This window comes from Dermacentor andersoni, chromosome 4 (genome assembly GCF_023375885.2).
Source record: "Dermacentor andersoni chromosome 4, qqDerAnde1_hic_scaffold, whole genome shotgun sequence".
NCBI lineage: Eukaryota > Metazoa > Arthropoda > Arachnida > Ixodida > Ixodidae > Dermacentor > Dermacentor andersoni.
The window spans coordinates 36312326-36332883 of record NC_092817.1 but is presented as its reverse complement, the minus strand read 5'-3'; the positions used below and the strand labels follow the sequence as shown (position 1 = coordinate 36332883).

Genomic DNA, 20558 nt, shown 5'->3' with positions numbered 1-20558 from the left:
AATAAATAACTAACAGCTAATTAGTGAATGTTTCTAACTAAACTGCTTCAGAGAACGTTATTCTTCCCAACACCGCTTGTTCTCTTTGCCGTACATTCTCGCAGGATAAAAAAATACGGCGCAGTGATTGCTTCCCGCATGAACGACATGTACTTTTCCAAGCCGCTAATAATGCGGTAATGGGACACACACGCTTCACAGATGTCACGGCGAGTATGCATGGCCCAAGTGTCGATTCGCTCCAAGCATGATCTCGTCTCCACCCGCAGGCGCACCATGCATTTTGGCTTGGGAATCTTACATATCGACATCTTGAACATCCTGCGTTTGACAGATTTTTACGTGTCCTTATAAAGAGTATACATTGGCGTGCTTCGAACACGAGTAAATGAAGGCATAATTGTACACCTATTTGTGTCTGCAAGTGAATGGCAAAGCTACGTAAACATATGTTCGCAGCGCGAGCACAGCCAACTTAAATGTCGGTATTTGTCATTGGTTCCATAAACCGTGGGGACTGCCGTATTCCGCCATATAGCGAAATTTTGAAAGGGCCGCATTTTGAGCTAATCAGAGATGCCGTAGCAGCCCTCTGGGCCAATCAAACCTGACAAGATGACGAATTCGACAGTGTGGTGGAATTTGACAATGTTTAGAATAGTACCCCCGGAGTTTGTTTCATCTGTACACTGCCAAGCCATGCATGGAAGTCAGCTTTCTGATATCCTTGAAAATTGAGGTATGTAGTCGCTGTATCCTGCTGCTATGCATCTGCATGGGCGTAGAAAGAAAGAAAGAAAGAAAGAAAGAAAGAAAGAAAGAAAGAAAGAAAGAAAGAAAGAAAGCAGGCAATAAGCAAGCACAGGATTGAACGGCGAGATATGGAAAGGAACTTGGAAGACGTGATGTTAAGTGACAAAATCGGCGACAGTATAGATTAGAGAACGTGTATATGATATTGTAGTTGAGATCAACAGGGGAAAGTAGAGGTCAACAGGCCACGTGATGCGTAGAAGAGATAAGCTGCTCAAAGAAGGAAAACGCAAGGGGGTGCAGAGGAGGCAGATGTAGAATGATGAGGTTGAAGCGGAATAGGGTCAAATCAGAGAATTGGGGAATAATTATTTGTCCTTTGCCGAACTTAAAATAAAAAAAAGACCGATGGCAGCATAACGCGTCTCGAAATAAATGTTGTCCATTCGTGCCCTCTGACATCTATCGCTATGTGGTCCCATATCGCTGCACACAGGCCGCGGGCCATTTAGTAAAATCAGGTCGCCGAGAAACGGAAAAGAGTCAAGCGTCGCGGCTCACCTCGTCCAGTTCAGTGAAGGGGCCCCCGACACGAGCCTCACCTCGTCTGTCACGCTGTCGTCAAGAAGAACGCTAACTCGCACAACTATACGTCCACACCTTGTTGACTTCCCAACGCGATAAAAAAAAAAAAAAAACGACAGTATATACTAGAAGCGAAGCTCGAGAAACGCGAGGGCGCCTCGTTTAGGGAAGCCCCGTCTATAGTGTGCGTGCGCGAAATGACGCGGGTCAAACGACTACTGCGGAGAAGGGGGTGTCACCGGAAAGGATCATCGACGCTGCATACGGTAAAACAATAAACGCGGGCGGCGGCCCGTTGTGTGTGCTCTTCGATACAGCGCCCGCGGCCCAGCGCCAGCTCGCGCGGACCCGCGCGGGCAGCCGCCGCAGGCCCCGGGAGTCGGGGCCTCTCATCTCTCGCCTTCCAACCGCGGACGGGCCCCCCGTAAATCAGGCGCGCAAGCAGCGCCTCGCCGCGCCGCCGTCGGCGCGATCGTCCCGCGAGGCGGTACGCGCGGGTCCGGCCCACGGCCTGGGCGGTCCCCCCGTAGGCGGGGTCCAATGGGCCCGCTCGGCCTTCCGGCGCCGCTCACCGCCACCGCTCTCCGGCAGCAGAGCGCACCATGTTCCCGGCGCGGCAGGAAGTTGGGCCCGCGGCGGCGGCGGCCGCCTTCCAATACGCGGCGGCCACCTGCTACCCGACCAGCTGCTCGCCGCCCCCGCAGTACGCCGGCTTCGGACCCGCCGTGCACGGGGGCCTGGTGGACGCCGTCGACTGGACCGGGGGAGGCTACCGCTACGACGACTGGGCCACCCTGCAACAGCAGCAGCAGCAACAGCCCACGGCGCAGGGCCTGTACGGAGGCTACGCGGCGGTGCCCGAACCCCCGACCACGAGCCCGGACTCCGGCCTGGCCCCGTCGGACCTGAGCGGCGGCACGCCCTCGCCGGGACTCGTGCAGCCGCAGCCGGTGTCCAGGCCGGCGCCGGCGCGGTCGCCCTACGAGTGGATGATGAAGCCCTCGTACCAGGTGCAGCCGAACCCCGGTGAGCATCTCCTCCGCTACGTATGCCCTCCCGATGCGACGTCGTGGAACGCGAGAACGTGCTCTTGTTCTCGCGTCACCTGGTACAGCGAACATGCGGCGCAGAACGGGTCTAACGTGGTGGGGTGGACCCCCCCGTATAAGGCCCATCGCGAACCGCTTGGTCCGTCCACTTCACGAACGCCAGTGGGGCCCAAGCAGAAGCCAAGAGGCTGTCTTCATTTTGGAGACACGCTTTTTATATCTGTGACACTCGTTCGCGGACGAGAGTGCACCGCTCAGCCCCGAAAACATTTATCCGGTCTCTAACTAGACACGCCCACAGCCTGTGCGTTCGTAGTGACCCACGTCACTTCAAAGCGCTAACGCCGTAACTCACAGTGGTACACGATTGTTCCGCAGGGACCTCTCAGCTCCGTGCGCGGAGCCATGCTCTCCGAGCCCACGCGCCGACGACGGTTGAAAGCGTGCAGCCGCGGCACCCTCCCCGGAGCCGATTATCGGACTAGCTATAAACGGTGCGAATGGTGGGAAGCCATTCGCAGTCCAATCGTTTAAAGACTGCAGCGGCTACCGCATGGAAGCCGCTCTTCCTTTAATGGCCGTCGTATATCATCAGATACGACGGGACGAGTGCGCGTGACGCGTGCCGCTTCGCGGTCTTCCTATATTGCACGCCATGCAGGGGAACTGAATGACAGGGGCCTAGGCACTTTGCTTTAATGCGTTTCCAGATACGTATAGCGCCTGAATGTACTGATGTGCTCCTGCGTACCTCCACGAATGCAGAGGGCAAGCCATGCTACGTTTCTGATACGTACGTGTGCACTTAGCATTACCTGTGTTTGATCGAAAGTTTACATATAAATATAGTCCAATGTCTACGTTTACGTGTCCCGCTGACACAAATGAAATCTTCTCGATGCCTTTTACCACACTCGTTAACAGGAAGGTGGGGAGAGGGGGGGGGGAGAATACGAGCATGAAATAAACCACAAAGCCAAGGAAGATGGCAAGATTTACAACTATATATCCTCACAAGACTTACAATATACAGTTGTTTTTTCTTTTCCTTCTTTCTTATTCTGCAAGGCACATAATATATGGGACTTTACCATTTCGACATCTGCAGACGCAATGGTGAATCATTAGCTCAAGCGGAATTTAGTTTCTACGAATCAAATCACATTCACTTTTTTTTTCTGAGATTAACGTATGTGACACAAATGCATTTCGGACGACTTGCTCGAATGTGAAATACGTCAGGTACTTCACGAGCCACCGTGTGTCCCTGTACTTTTTCTGAGCGTTTGAATTTTGTGAAACTGTTCCTATTCTGAACACGTTTACTGATTCGCCCAACAACTTGCTTAGCTTTTTAATCACGCGTTTTTCTATATCATCCCTAATTTGGAATGAACGTCTCGCTCGTCGCAGTATAGCTAGTGACTATGGTGTTGCGCTGCTCAGCTCGAAGTCGCGGGTTCGATCCTGACAGCGGCGGCCGCATTTAGAAGGGGGGCGAAATGCAAGAGTGCTCGTGTGCTTAGATTTAAGTATACACCTTATGAAAACCGCCAGGTGCGCGGTCAAATATAATCCGGAGCATCCAACTGAGGCGTGCCTCATGCATAATCAGATCGGTGTTTCGGCACATAAAACCTCAGAGTTTAAAAAATTAAATTATGGGGTTTTACGTGCCAAAACCACTTTCTGATTATGAGGCACGCCGTAGTGGGGGACTCCGGAAATTTCGACCACCTGGGGTTCTTTAACGTGCACCTAAATCTAAGTACACGGGTGTTTTCACATTTCGCAGCAGCCCAACACCATAGCCACTGAGCAACCACGACGGGTTTCAGAGTTTACTATTCGTTTAATAATTTTTTTTTTTAAACGAACGCCTGTGTCCTCTGCTCCACATCATTCGCTTGTGAAATGACCAGTCGGGCACATCGGCCTGCTCATGTTTGTTGAAGTCTTTCTGAATGTCGACTTGATTTCATGCGTTTACGTTTTCTTCAAACACTTAATAAAATGAATCGCTACGGTAATGAATGGTGTCACTTCATCATTTAGTATACATTTAAATATCGCCCCGCCTGCTCTTGACTTTGATCCCGTGCAGAAATACACAAGTCTGAGGCCAACCTTGAAATGTTACACCTGAAATTGTTGCTATACATGTACACACCGCTGAAGAAGCCGTTTACTGGCTCTTACTTTTTTATGTAATGCAGTGCGTGATGACAACACGCTGTTAGCGTTCTCTCACCGATAACCAATCATATTTGACGTGAGGGCAGGCAGACAAATTTTTTATGTATATATATGTAGTATACGTTCAATTTGTTACATTAGCCACTTCTTTCTGATACAAAAAAAAAAAAAGGCGAGGGGGGGGAAGGAATGTCTCAGTTATATTGGCTTTATTAGTGGTTAAGTGCTGGCTTTGACAGTGGATAACACTGTATTATATAGGTACCAATAACGCGCAGTTTAAGTCTGCGTAGTGGGGTGATTCATTCGCAGGAGTTTTTGTTTTTGAGTTGGAACGCATTTAGGGAATAGGGCCCGTGTTAACAGAACGTTCTTACGCTAGAAGCGTTCCTGCCAGCCAATAGTGATGTAGGACATATTATTAGCGAAGGCGATCAGCCAATGAAAAACATCACTTACGAACGAAAAGCTTTGCGATTTCAGCTCCAGTTTTCCGCCGCGATCACATGCGACACTTTGAAGTAAATAAACGTAAGAGGTGTTATATTTGTTTTCTTTTCGTTCGGGTTTCATTGCGGCTTAGTAAATAGTACAAAAAGCGGGAATGCAGCATGAACACCATTCATGGGACGTATGCGTGTGTAATGTTAGTTTACGCAAATATCTAGCATGTAGTGCCTCGATTTCGTTTATTTCTTATCACGGTTTCGTCGTCAGGTCACTGCGTCTTCCCTGTAAACATGTAAACGCATGACAGGATAGCATGTCATTAAGCGCTTCCCGAAAACTTCGCTTCACTTAGACTCCAAAACATGCGTTGGATCTGTCTGTATATATATATATATATATATATATATATATATATATATATATATATATATATATATATATATATATATATATATATGTATATTCAAAAAAGATTTTCAACAGGGATAGTTTGATAATTTGTTGGGGACATCGTCTTTTGCATATAAGCTTTTTGGAAAGCATGTATGGTCACCCAAGACATTTGCGGTCGACTGAACATCGGCTATATCGAACGAAACAACTATACATATATCAAACTGTCATGCTAAGGTATTATTTAAAAATTATATTTTCGTTCATTTGGGGGCAAATTTTGATTATGACTTCCAGCGCTCCCCCGGTTCGATACCATAGCGTTTCCACGAACCCGACATCCAGATTCCGGCTCGACAAGGCGACTCGCCCAAAGTTTACGGCCCCGTTTAAGCGTAGCAATAGTGCTGCTGAAAGCGGGAACTCATTTCCTGTCGCTAATGTACGCAAGGTCACTGGTCGGTGCTTTTCTTTTATCGTGAACATCGGGGGCACGTCGATGCGTGCAGAGCGTCAGGGGTTTTGGCCAGAAACAATGGGACACACGTTCACAGATGATGATGAAGATGATGGCCTAATAAGATGATGATGACCTAATAAGGGGGATAAGCCAAGAATTCGCAGCGTAATGATGTAGATGATGAGCCTCAACGGCACGAACCCGCTGTGGGGGAGAGAGAGAGAGAAAAAAACTTTATTTGGTTCCTTCAAGGATTTAGCGTCTCGAGGTCTCGGTCGTCTTGGGCGCCGGCGGCTTGGAGCTCTTCCGGCAAGGGTGGGCCCCTATTCCAGGGCTCCACTGAGCCTAGCTACCTCACTAGCGTGCTGCACTAAGGCCCTTTGGGCCGTGAGCTCGCAGCTGGTAAGCCGACTCTCCCATTGCTCCGCACTCGGGTTATTGTGTTGGTGGAATGATTTATTGTGTTTACATTCCCATGTGACATGATATAGTGTTGGTGTGGCGCCGCACCATGGGCAGGTGTCTCTGTATTGGGTTGGGTACATTTTGTTTAGAATGTATAAATTTCGGAAGAAGTTTGTCTGCAATCTGCGCCAACTCGTTGCTTCCTCCTTCGTTAGAGCTTTGTGCGGTGGGGGATATTTGGCTCTCGTCCCTCTGTATAAGTTTAAGATTTCTGTGTATCCTCCCTCGCAAGCGTGTGGGTGATACTCCGGGGCGCGCGACTGCTCTGCTCGGAACGTGGTCTCTCGAGCTAGGCTGTCTGCCCTTTCGTTACCCTCTATGCCTGCGTGGGCCGGAATCCAAATTAACTTGTGTGTAACGTTCCTCTCGGCGAAGTTGGCTCCGCCAAGAATTCTGAGGGCGGCTTTGCTAATCCTGCCCCTCGTGTAATTTCTGCACGCTTCCTTCGAGTCTGTTAGGATGTTTAGAGGCCTGCCTGTCCTATATCCTTCTACTGCCGCCAGCGCCACGGCAATTTCTTCGGCCTCCACTGTGTCGACTGCCTTTGCCGTTGCACATGTGATCAGATTTCCGTCGCCGTCCACCACCACCGCCGTGGCCGTGCGCTTCCCTTCTTGCAGGTACGTGGCAGCATCCGTGTACACCGTGTTCTCTAGTAGCGCTAGTGTTTTTTCCACGTATTCTGCTCGCGCCTGCCTTCTGCTCTGGTGGAGGTTGGGGTCCATGTTCTTAGGTACTGGCCTAACGCTTATTGTTTTTCTTAAGCAGTCGGGCACGTCTGCGTATCTATCCACGTGTCCGCTCGTGTCCCGTCCCAGCCTAGTCAGGAGCGCTCTCCCTGCAGGGGTGCTTTTGAGTCTGGCTTTTTGCGTTTCAAGCAGGGCTTCCGCCAGTTCGCTGAAAGTGTTGCTGATGCCCAGTTGGAGCAGTTTTTCGTTTGACGTGTTTTTTGGCAGATGGAGAGCCCTCTTGTATGCTTTCCTGAGTATCGTGTCCGCCTGTTCCCTTTCTCCTTTGGTCATCGCGTGGTACGGTAGCGAGTAGATGACTCGGCTGACCACCAGGCTGCCGACGAGTTTGAGTGTGTCTTCCTCTTTCATGCCGTATCTTTTTTGGGAGACCCTGTTGATCATCCGGCCCACCTGCTCCGTCATTTTGCTCAGCAGGCTGATGGTGTGGCTGCATTTTCTGCTGCCCTGTAGCCACATGCCCAGGATTTTGATCATATTCTTTTCCGGGATGTTTTGACCGTCAAGCGTTACTTCCAGTGTTGCTTGGGTGGGGTGTCTACCTACTCTCAGTAATTCGGATTTTTCTGTGGAGCATACCAGTCCCCTCTCTCTGGTGTACTTTTCGACACAGCGCGCAGCCTCTTGTAGCTTCTCTTGTTTTTCTCCCAGTGAACCTTGCGTGACCCACAGCGTGACGTCGTCCGCGTACATCGCGTGTTGGATGCCCTGAATCTCGCCGAGTCGTTTTGCCAGGCCGATCATCGCCACATTAAATAGCACGGGCGATATCACGGAGCCTTGGGATGTGCCTTTACACGGTGTGGAGAAGGTGTCGCTTCTCAACTCCCCCAGCCCTACCGTTGCCGTTCTGTCGGTTAGGAAGTCCTTGACATAGTCGTGTACTTTCCTTCCGCAGTTGGTGTTGTTGAGGCCCTCCATTATGGCCGCGTGGCTGACGTTGTCGAAGGCGCCTTTGATGTCGAGCGCCATCACAACGTTTTCACCCGCCTTGGGCATTGTGTTGAGTACCTCCTCTTTGAGTTGTAGGAGGACGTCTTGCGTCGATAGGTTGGCCCTAAAGCCATACATGCTGTCAGGGTACCACCCCCCGTTCTCCAGGTGCTGCTGGATCCTTCTGGTGACTATTCTCTCATACAGTTTTCCCAGGCACGACGTAAGCGAGATCGGCCTGAGATTCTCGATCTGTAGTTTCTTGCCCGGGAAAAGCCACGAACCGGGTTCGATTTTCGTCGTCTTCGGTTTTGGTGATGCTGTGAAAAGGTGACAATACAGAAAGCGTTTTAAAGAGAACAAAAATTAAAGCAAGCGCATCCTGGAAGAATATATCATACCTCGCGTATATAGCTGTTAATTGTCTGAAAAAAAAAAAAGTGTCTGTGACAGATAACACTGTTTCGCCTTTTCAGGTGCATTTCTGGAAGAGGCCAGATAAGCTGCGTGAGAAGACGCCATATCCAAGTAGTTATTTTAAATGAATTGCCAATTCACTTTATAGTTATTCGCTATATGGCAAATGCAGTTAAAAATCGGATTCAGCCTGAACAAGCCCAATCACACTATAGGCTCCTTATGCGATTTAAAAAAATCTGGTATATCTAAAAAGGACATTCGTGTTTTGTATATGCATGCAAGAATGTGTAAGTTGTATATACCGTATCATTCATATATATAATATCGCACAACGAGGGATGAAAATAACAATTACAAAAAAGAAAAAGAAAGAAAGTGCGATAGGCATCGCGTTAAGACATGAAAAAAAAAAAAAGAAAGGGTGCTCAGCATAGAGATTATAAGCGGGTGGACTGTATTTTACAGTCACTGAGGTTACTATTATTGTACAGTCACTGAGGCTACTACTCTTAAACATAATCCTGTGACTGCTTTAATTTTCTGAGCCTCTGTAATGATTTTAACCTAACCCAACTTCTTCATCAACCAACTCGAACCACGAGTACTGTATCCGTCTCCAACATTCTTGTGTTGACCAACACGCCTGATGTAGTTAGCCCTCTTACTTACTTTCCTGGCATAAGTGATCATTCTTTGATTCACTTTACAATCAAAGCAAGGACGTTATCTGACAAAAAGCATAAAATGGTTCGCGATTGCGGTCGGGCAGGTGTAACGTAGATAATAGCCGTAATGCAATCGTTCCTCCTTGATTGCATTTCTCTCCTTGTGCAATTTCTCTAGGCGCACAGTTGAGGAAAACTGGTGCCTTTGTAAAAATAAACTGGGTTATTTAGTCCAGCGCTTTATACCACAGCGAAAGATAATTTCTAACCCACAGTCGCCTTGGTTTACTACTGCTCTAAAACGGCTTTCGAACAAAAACAAACGTCCTTTTCGTCGTGCTAAGCGAACCAATGACCCCGATCATTGGGCTGCCTATTTCCAAGTAAAGATTCAGTACAATAACAGTATCGAGCATGCCAAGGAATTGCTTTTCAACACTACTTTGCCGGAAATGTTGCAAACTAACCCGCGCAAGTTCTGGAATATTGTCAGTGGCTCGGAGAATCGTCTAATCCAACTGCCACGCAATGATGGCACTTCAGCCCCTCTTCCACAGTGCTGATCAGTGTTTAACGATGCGTTCGTTTTTTGTTTTTTTTTTTTCTGTAAAACCACGCCTGTTTGTTTTCCCTGGTTTCACGACCGTAACTTTCCTCCTACGGATCCCATAATAATTGATTCACTAGGCACTGGTAAAATCATTGATAATCTTAAAATTTCATCTTCGTCTGGCTGTAATTCAATTACGCCAAAAATATTGAAAATAACGGAACTGTACTCCTCCGTTATCTTGTCCAATATTTTTGCTCAATCATTAGAGTGCTCCGAAATTCGCAGTGATTGGAAGGTAGGCAAGGTGGGTCCTGTTCATAAGTTAGGTAATGTACATCTTCTCGATAATTACGGACCCATATTACTTACAAGCATCCCATGTAAGCTTCTTGGGCACGTTTTCTATTCTCATTTAATCAAACTTCTAGAAGAAAATTCTTTCTTCACTAACTCCCAGCATGGTTTCAGGAATATGTTTTCATGTGAAACGCAGCTATTATCTTTTACTAATGATATCTTTACAAATAACGACATCAGTTCTGACATTGATTGCATATTCTTGTATTTTGCTAAAGCTTTCAATGGGGTGGCGCATGACTTGCTTCTTCTTAAATTAAGCAAACTTAACTTGGACACCAAGTTATTCCACTGAAATAAAGATTTTCTTTCTGACCGCACCCAATTTGTGACTGCTAACAACTGTTCATCTACTCTTTCGCCTGTCTCATCGGGTGTCCCACAGGGATCTGTGTTGGGACCCTTACTCTTTCTCATGTACACTAACGACCTCCCTGACTGCACCACGTTTTCACCAATAAAACATTTTGCCGACGATGGCGTCCTCTATAAAAAAACTAGCCCAACCCCCTGATCAGCATGAACTTCTAGAAAATCTTTAAATGGATGATGCGCCTCAATATCAAGAAGTGTAAAAGCATGCGAATATCTCGACGGGGACACATTGTTAGCAGCGCGTATTTTCTTCACGCATCCTACTATAGATCCTGGGACTTCATACAAGTACCTCGGCATCCACATCAGTTGCGATCTTTCTTGGCGCATACATGTTAACTATGTTATGTTACTAACAACGCAAACCACTTGCTGCGGGATACTTACGACGCAATTTTTCCCGATCACCTTCATCAGTTAAACTACATGTATATAAAAACTCTTGTTCGCCCTAAATTAGATTACGCATGCTTTATCTGAAACCCCCAAAAACACTAAACTTTCAGACTGTGACTAAGAGCTTGTGGTTTGAGGTCACTCGGTGTCGTGGTCTATAAGCACTTGAGACATTGTTATTCAGCCTGGAGAATCAGCAGTATAGGTCGCGCGACGATCTTGGTTACGTGCGGACAGCATAACATCACCGTAAAGAATACACGATATGTCCACTCTTAAAGCTATCAGTGTAAATTAAAGCGTATAAGCACAATTGTTCAAAGATGGCGCAATGACATCAGTGTTGGCTTCTGGCGCTAGCAGTAAAGCAAAAGCGCTGTCTTTGGAGTTGCTTTCTGTTACTGTGAGGGAGCCGTCGCTTTTGGTGTAGGATGCGCAAGGAAGGACACCTTGGATTTTACTCAGCGCATTCCGATGAAGCAGGCTAAACCGACTGTCGGCTGTGAATTCTGGCTGTCGTTCATTTGTTAGGATCCTCCCCCAGTTGCCCGAGTGCAGCAAGTGCAACAACAGACAGTAGAATGAATTTTTTTATGCAGGTGAATAGTACCTTTCGTCTTTGTTCGTCCCGCTCGCCACGGAAGAAATGTTTCTAAGGAGCACACGAAATATTGTCAAAATGCGTGTGCTCTGTGGATGTGTATGCATCCAGGAGTTGCATATACCAACTGCGTCGTCTGTTCCGTGCCCTCTGCGATCGAGGCACCGTCAGCACCGTCCTCAGTCCTGGAGCAGGGCGGCGGCCACAAAGCGCGTTTCCTCAGGGCCTACTCTGTGATAGCGAGGCCGTGTTTTTGCCGCCTCTGCTTTGTTCACGCACTCCCTGCATAGACGACGACTATCTGTGCCTATTGAAGAAACGAAGAAAAAATAACACAGAGAAAACATGAAGAAAAGCCGAAGAACGAGTGCGGGGGAGACTCTGTGGAAGGACAAAAAAGGTCTACAGGGTGGCCATCGGAGGAGGCCACCTTTGAAGCGACCCGAGCCGCCCGTTGCTCCAGGCGCCGTCTGCTGCTGCTATAGTATACTGCTGCTGCTGGCGAGAAACGCCGCTACAGACGAAAGCTTTTCTTCGGTCGTCTGCACCGTCGTCTGCAAGCCGTTCCAGTGACACAGTGCCATGGTAACGTGTTGCCTTCTAATGAGCGTCACGAGGTCGAATACAGGCTGTGACGACCGCATTGGAAAGGTGGCGGTATGCGAAATCGTCCGTGTTCCGCTAGACTTGAGTGCGTATGAAAGAGCCCGAGGATATAATGTTGTTTGCCAGCTGCGGAAACCTGGGAAATTAGGCTATAGTGGAGCTTTGAAGCACAAGGCGATCAATGCACATCTGATCTGCTCTCCGAGGTGCGCGCACGCACGCACGCACGCACGCATGCACACACGCGCACACGCATGCACACGCAAACACAAATAAAAATACAACACTACGCAACATTTGCACATTATTTAGCCATTGCGTGCACTCTAAATGCGAGACACAACTGTTACTCGCCATGGTCCGACTTAGGCTGTCATCACAGTTCTAAGGCGTTCATTGCACGATTTTGCGTCAGTTCACAGGTTTGGCATAGTTTATCCGTGCTATTTTAGCCACTTCTTCATGGACTATATATGGTATACCTATACGGTATAGTGTGCTGCCGAGTATAGGCAAGTGTAAGTAGTGCTAGAGAGACAGTGCTTACGGCATGAATGCATTGCTGCGGTTGTATCCAGGCTGCGTCGCTTTACGCACACCTCGTTTCATAGGGGGTGACCTCGGAAGGTGTTTTGCTCAGCCGTGAATCCGGCTATCTCGCGCAACGAGCAGTTTCTCCTTGGTTTTCGATGCGGATATGAGGCAGAACGTCCTAGATATCGCGCTCTCTTTCTGCGCTTGAGATTCATATCAGTCACACGCGTTGATTATACAGTCATGACCGTTCTCATCTGCGTCTGATAAGTAAGTTCAGCATGCTATACCTAACATCACGTTTGGTCGTCGCCGCTACCACCACCACCTGCTCTTTGCAAAAACTTAATTCACTAACGAATACAATAATTAATAAGGCAGGAGCTACTAAGTTGTGACTGCCAGCTTACCGCTTATCCTTGAAAATAAAAGCGTACAAAAGTGTACAATTATTGCATTCCACTGGTATACTAACATATGGGGCCGAAACTTGGAGGTTAGCGAACAATTGTAGGAAAAGTTAAGGACCGCGCAACGAGCGATAAAACGAATAATGAAAGACGTGTCGTTGATAGACAAGGGTACAGCGGGATGGATTAGAAAGAAAAAATGTGTAGCCGTTATTCTAGCTAGATTAAAAGGAAGAAAGCGAGTCGGACAGACCCTACAACGCGTATATAAGTCCGATAATCGGTTAGAAGATGAGTACCAAGGGAAGGGAAGCGCAGTTGCGAACGGCCGTGAACTGTACACCTGTAGATAGTTGGTACGACAAAAATGAGGAAACTTGCAGGCATATAGGGTGGTATTCGCGTTGCCGTAGCGCAGAGGGAACGACCCCCCTATATATAATCATACATGGTGATTTCAGCTGCCGCAAGGCAGGGATAATTGGAGATCGCCGTGAAAGGACTTTGTGTGGCAGTGGGCGTAAAAGAAGGAGAAGAAGAAAAAGAAGAAGAAGAAGAAGAAGGTGATGATGATGATGACCTTTCAGCTCGACCACCGCATTTCGGCCCACCACAAGCAAGGCAGTCTCTGCCAAGCGCACGCTGGAACTGATGCGCGCACGGCTAAGCCGATGCGCCCACCTCGGAATCTAGAGGCATGAGAGACCTATCCGGTGGTACATTAGTGGTGCTGAGTTCTCACATTTTTTGCTACCTGATAGCGATTGGATGGCTGTTTTTTCCCCGGCAAGGCTCTGTGAGAACACTGCCAAAGCGTGTTTGACGCCGTTGAATGCATTTCACGTCCCATATCCAACAGCCAGCTTTCTGCACTATATTAACAAAAAAAGAAAAGAAAGGAATGAGCGACCAATTACGCCTGAAGTGTACTTAAAGAACACGGTTTATGAAAGGGGGGTGGGAGATAACGAGAACAGAAGGAAATCAAAAGACATAGGATGTGGTCACTTATCCAGAAGTTATCTTTGTGGCCAAGTATATGCAGCGAATGCCAGCGTCAACAATACCTAAAGTCTTTAGGGTCGCCTCCTCACCTCCTACCCCTTTTTCCTTCCACTTCTGTCGCCACTGTAAGTGAATGCTTACACATAGTGAACCGATGTTGCGATACGTCTTAGAACGCCTCTTTTTTAGAGCCAAATGCTATGCATTACAGGAGCCGAGAAGACTGGCAGCCATATTTATGGCGGCATAAATTATGCGAGGTGATGATATGAATCTAAAATTGGTTTGCCGTCGTAAGATCGGTGAGGCGTGTCAGGCCGCGCACGCCGCTCATTTCGGGTTCAGAACACTGACCGCAGGTTCGACTCGTAACGCAGGTCTTTTGAGGAGCTCCTATGCAAACGACGATAAACAAAACCAAACAAAGAAATTATGCACATCAAGTACAATGTGGGTAATCGATGTCACGCTAAGCATTTTTCTGGTAAATAGCTTTCCAGCATCGTTTGGAGTTCCGCAAAGCGTTACAAGGTGGACCAACCCGTCGTAATGGCTTGGCGACTATGGCGTTGCGTTGCTATAAGCACGAGGTCGCGGGAACGAATCGCGGCCGCGGCGGCCGCATTTCGATGGGGGCGAAATGCAGAGACGCGCGCGTAACCTGCGTTGAGTGCACGTCAAAGAAACCCAGATGGTCTAAATTAATCAGTCTCCCATCACTGTACGGCGTGCCTCATAATCAGATCGTGGTTTTGGCACGTAAAACCCCATAAATTAATTTAATCAGGTGACAAACGCGTTTGTGTAAGGCAAGCAGTTGGTGTGCGTATCGCGAGCGTGTGTTTGACGACAGCAGCGCAAGATGGCGACGACGATGACGACAATCGTATGACGGCGACGGCGTCATTTCTTCTCCGACCATTCGACGCGAGTTGACGACATGTGGATAGTTGGGTTCTATATATAACAAATTACTTATGCGGCATTAAGCAAGGTGGAGAAAGTATCGCGAAAGGGAAGAATCCTCATCCGCCCGAATGTTTCACGAAGCCACAAAGAAGACCCATTCAGGTTTTTCAGAAAGAACGCTTCGCGGTCGAGAAAAAAAATCGCAATCATATATGTACAGGTACTGGACGGGCGTAAACGCGAGAAACATGCCTTGTGACGTCACCTGCGACTAAGTGTTGTACAATCGTACGTACCTATGTATATGTCTATTCCTTGTGGTCAATGGCATAGACACAAGAGCATTTGTACTCCGGCGACGAAACGTTGAAGCCTGTTCGACCTGGGCGGATCGCAAAGGCGGTATATTAGAAAACGTCGCGCGGCCTTTATACATATGTATATATAGGGTTAGATGAGGGAGAGACTCGGTAACGTTGGCCGATCCCGGAGGCCTCGGTGAACGTAATCTTGATGGCCGCCAGCCGACTTCACGTTTACGAGCAAGTGTGCACACATGTATGATCCAAGCCATTCGCTGTGTGTGTCGACTCTGCTTCGCTTCGTGTTTACGGGTCACCACATATACAGGCTCTCGTTCCAAGCCCCGTTTCCCTGCGTCTCGAAGACATTCCGACTGCATTCAACGCTTCTTCCGAGCCTATGTCTCCGCCACACTTGTATACAGTATGTACGTTTCGGATCCGTTTTCTTTGTGTTTGAGCCCGCGTCTGCCTTGATATCACCCGGCGCACTGAACCAACCAATGATCACCCTTCTGTGTCCGGCAGTATCCCCGGGGCCGGCCCATTGTCCACTACAGCACCCGACACCCAACACCCGCCAGCTAGGTCGAGGGAGAGTCAAAGAAATCTTCACTTTGAAATTGTGAGAAACGACATAGGGCGACGAGTGTCCAAGCAGAGCTTCTGAAGTGTCCGAAATTGTATAATGCGGGTCTGTGTGACGACAAAAAGACGACAGCTGCGACGGCGGAATGACGGCGGCGGCGTGAAAATGACTGAACGATGACGAAGGCGTGGCAACGAAGGAATGAAGTCAACTATCTGGCGACCAAGACGTGTTTGTGTCGATGCTGACGTGTGTGCTTATAGGTACACCTCACCCACCACCGTCCCGGGCTATCTCGGTTTGTACTACATCCAGGAAAGGCTGATCGTGAGAGGGAGCAGGCAGCACCGGCAAAGTGGTGGGAAGAGGCAAAGAAAGCTTCGCCTTAAGAAGACTTTTCTGTGCGGTCCCTCACCAAAGAAGACGGAGAAGAGACACCGACAGGCACATACGTATATCTACAGACAGTGCGGCTGTCCTTATAAAGCCTCAAGTAAAAATTCGCACTTATATGATATATATACGACGGGCTGCGAGAATTATTTGGCAAAGGTAAATTGTATTTAAAGAACACGAAAGAGCACCTTTGGTATATTTTTGTTTTGTTTCCACACAATGGCTATTAGCAGATACGAGGAATTGGCAGAGAAGCAGATAAATTTACAAGTGTGTTTTTTAACTTAAAAAATAATATTAAACTGAAATAAAACCTAAAATATCTGTGCGAGTGAGGAAGAGACAAAAATTTGTTTGCGCTTGATGTCGCTTTCACGCTTACATTACCTTCTTGTTCTTGTTTCCTATATATAGTGAAATGGCGCCACCCACCCTGGGGGATCGGTCATGAATTGGATGGTGAAAAAACTGCCATCAATTTTTTTTGAATAAGTTAGGGTGAAATAAAATAAGTTTCTTGCAAATAGAACTTAAAGCGTCTACTGTTACAGATGTGAATAATCAATTATCTAAGTATTACAAAAAAAATTATGTGAGCATAGTAAGTATTAAGAATTCTTGCATGCGATTCTTTTTGGCTAACGTAGAAAAATGCAGAGGGCTTCCCAAACGTTCCTGAGGCTGTAACCCAGTAAGGTAACCCAATGGAAAATATTACAGAAAGAGTCAAATTCAAGCCGCGCTTTTGGAAAGGTTCTTCTAAAAATATTTTCCTTTGAATAATGAAAGGGCGGCATGTCAGAAAGAACTGTTGCAGAGATCCACTCTCATTGCATGAAGGACACAAAGGCAATATAGCCAGACCAGACCTGTGGAGGTAAAAGTTCAGTGGAGGGACTCGGCACCGTATTCTGGTAATCGTTACTTCAATTTTTCTAGTGGAGCATCATTTGTTGTTCCAAAGAAAATTGAGATGTGAGAAATAAGAATTTAACAATGATGATTGCGCGAAGTTATTTATAATAGTATATTTTCTGAATCCCGCCGCAGTGATGAAAGCTGACGTAGGTAATATGGGAATTATAGGGCCATCATGGGATGCTACTGCGAATGCATCTGCCTATTGGTTTAAGCGAAGACCTTTGTCGCCTGGCACCCACACTGAACCAATGAGACGTAAGTGTGTTGGCAGGAGAGAATAGACAGTTTCTAATGAATCTGACAATTTGGATGTGGTTAGTGAAGAACAGACAGACAACCAATTAGTTAGGATAACGGTTGATGACAGAGATGATGGTAATTTACGTAAAGCTAAAACAATTGCCAATAATTCCCCTAAAAGATAGGCGTGAATTCAGGTAGCCAAATGAAAAAAAAAGCAATTGATATGTGGTGATGCAATGCCCACACCTGCCTTTTCTTGACAAACGGAAGCATCAGTTACTATAACGGTCGTTGTATCCAGGTGTGCAAGGTGTGCCAGGTGGTCTTCCAAAATACTATTCAGATATAGATATAGGGCAAATGTTTAGCATTGTTTGGAAAAATATTATCAAATTCAGTTTTAGCGACTGGAACTGAGGAATTTAGTAAGACCGCCTCGCATAGATGAATGGGTCCAATAATTTTTGTACAAAACAACTTGATTACAACGTGAGCAATACTAGCGATAATTAAAAATGAGGATGTTTCATTAATGAAAACATATTGTGACCTCCTCTGTGGGGATGTATATATGTTTAGAAAAGTTTGTACTGCAAGGATATGAAATCACATGAGAAGGGAAGGCAAGCGTGCTTCTTGATATAAGATATCATTAGCGACAGATTTAGGAAGCCCAAAAGATAAACGTAATGCTTCTCGTTCTAATATAACAGGAGGCCGAATTTCGTATGCTGGTCCACCAGAAAACAAAAGGCAGCCGAACTCTATTATCGGTCGAATAATACATGCAATAGATCCTAATGATCGCATGCCGACACAACCCTTATTTATTGCTGCTAATTTTACGCAGCATTCCTACTACGCGTGCTTCCTTTGAGGTAATATGCTCTATAAGCTTTACGGTGTACATTACACGCAAAACATTAAGCGTATTACCTGTGGAATACTGTCTTGTCGATAAAGAATCGAAAGTTGCGCAGGATCTCTTTGAGGGAAAACTAAGACGGCGCTTTTTCTGATACTAAGAGGGAGGTTAATGCCATCAAGCCACAATTCTAGGCAGCTCATATAGGACTGTAGAGTTTGGTACAAAGCATGTAAATCTGTCGATCCAGCAAGAAATGCTATGTCATCGGCGTATAGGTATACACATGCGCATCCTGTTGCAAAGGCACAGTACTCAGTAAAACATCAAACAGCAATGGCCGGCAATAGAACTGATACTTGTGGTAGACTTCTTGACTGTTGATACGTTAATGAAAGCGATCGGCGTTGAGGGCAGTACAATTTTCTGCCATTTAAAAATTCATAATCTCACGCGACAAAATAATTTGGCAGACCTGCATTCTGAAGCTTATTTATTAGGCTTATACATTTTCTACACTGTCATGCGCCTTAGTGATATCCAAAGTGACTGAGGCTGCATATTTTTTTTTTTTGACATCGAGCTAGTTAAATACGACTTTCTAGGTCTATACATGGGCACACCAAATCGAGCACCCACGTCTGAAGCCAATTTGGCATGGGCTCAATATCATGTTCGCTATCAACCAATTATCTATGCGGTCGTGTAAGATTCTTTCGATGAGTTTTAGTATGTTAGATGCAAGATATATTGACCTAATGTTATCTGAGACATAACCGGCACCTTGCTTTTTAAATAATGGGATTAATTTTGCAAGTCTTCATTACGGAGGAATCCATGAATTTTTCATAAAGTGGTTTACGATGGTAAGTAATGTGTGTGGCGAGATCTCAAATAAAGATTTTATTATTGACGTAGTAATGCCATCGGTGCCTGCTGAGGAATTAGGCAGCCAGCTTAGTAAAGTTTTCAGCTCCGAAACTGTACCTTCATTAAAGTGTTCACCATGAGTAGGCGGCTTAGCGTGATCGGGCTAATTCGACTTAAAGCGACATTCTAGACCTTTAACAATATTTTCCAGAAAATTGGCCAATTCACAGGGTGCTGGAACCACACAGTCGACGTCTGTTTGTGCCGAAAGGACCTTTTCATTTCTTACAAATCGAAAGAATGCTGTCTGTCGCATTTGCTGCTATTCTCCTAAATGTTGCTGCCACGAAGTTACAGTCTCTCCAATTGCTAGGACACTGGTTGTGAACTAGTTTTTGCAACGCTTCCTTTGTTGTCATGTAATCACGTGAGCACTCTGCCTTACATCAAGGTTTAGAAGACCCACTTTTAGTGGAGCGCACTGTGAATTGAGACTTCTTTAAGGAATCTTTTAAAACAGAAAATAAATACATGGCCTTCTTTTTATTATCCAATTGCTGCTCAGATAAATCCATGTGTAAGATCTTTTTGAATGTGCTGAAATTAACAAAAGTATTTGAATGGATAGTAATTTGAGCCAACGAGCATGCGAGCTAAGAAAGTATAGGAAGATGGTCCCTGCTCGTGCCCGAGTTTATAGCATACCATGTGGAGATATACAAATTAGTACTACCGATTGTGAGATCTATCGCGGAAAGTGACCGATTACAAATAAATAGGGGTGTTCTTGCTTTAATTCATGATAAATTCTCGTTAGCAGTCCTATCACACAAACGTTTACCACTAGAATCAGTCTTGAACCCCCCCCCCCCCCCTCCCACGAAGTATGATGGAAGTTAAAGTCTCTGGCGAAAAATTATTTCTTTTCTGCAGGACGTAATTGCTGTATCTAGAACAATAGTATTCAGAATGCCCCTGGGGAAATAAACATTAACTAATGTCAGTGGGATACGGCCTTGAATAGAAATGTCGATAGCTAGAATTTCACTTTCTGATGTCACAAGCTGGTAAGCCATTTTATCCCGGTGCGCTATTTTTGAAGAGATAAAGATAGCTAAGCCGCCACCACGACAAGGACGTTCTAACCTATATGTACGGTAATTTTTTGGATAAAATGTCTTTTCTGCTGATAACCAGGTTTCTTGCAATGCAATGATATCAGGAGAGTGCAGGGTACAGAGGTAATCTAAGTCAATAGCAGCGGAATGCATAGAACGGCAATTCCACTGCATTATTGTTAGCGTACCTGTGTTGAGCTGAGACCGGCAGCAGAAACTGCCTTGTCTAGGATGCTATCCTTCAAAAAATATTTTTTTTAGAAAAATTTTCTTTCTGGCACTTTTTTGTCTTCATCTTACGTATCATTGTAGATCCTTGCGCTATACGGGAGATGGACGGCGTTCAAGAGCGCGGGACTCAAGCTCCACGAGTGTTTCTTGCCAGCCACA

The 20558-nt window shown here is 46.4% G+C and overlaps 1 protein-coding gene across 2 annotated transcripts in view; it reads left to right on the top strand.

The window, feature by feature from the left end:
* The first annotated feature begins 440 nt into the window (after positions 1-440).
* Positions 441-20558, top strand: part of LOC126536924 (homeobox protein CDX-1-like) — a 39723-nt gene continuing 19605 nt past the window's right edge. Inside the window, exon 1 of one of the 2 annotated variants that reach the window (XM_050183989.3) lies at positions 441-2364. In XM_050183989.3, coding sequence (XP_050039946.1) covers positions 1941-2364 — 424 coding nt within the window. In that variant the 5' untranslated portion in view covers positions 441-1940. The remainder of the gene's footprint in view (positions 2365-20558) is intronic. The other variant, XM_050183991.3, reaches the window with a different exon arrangement.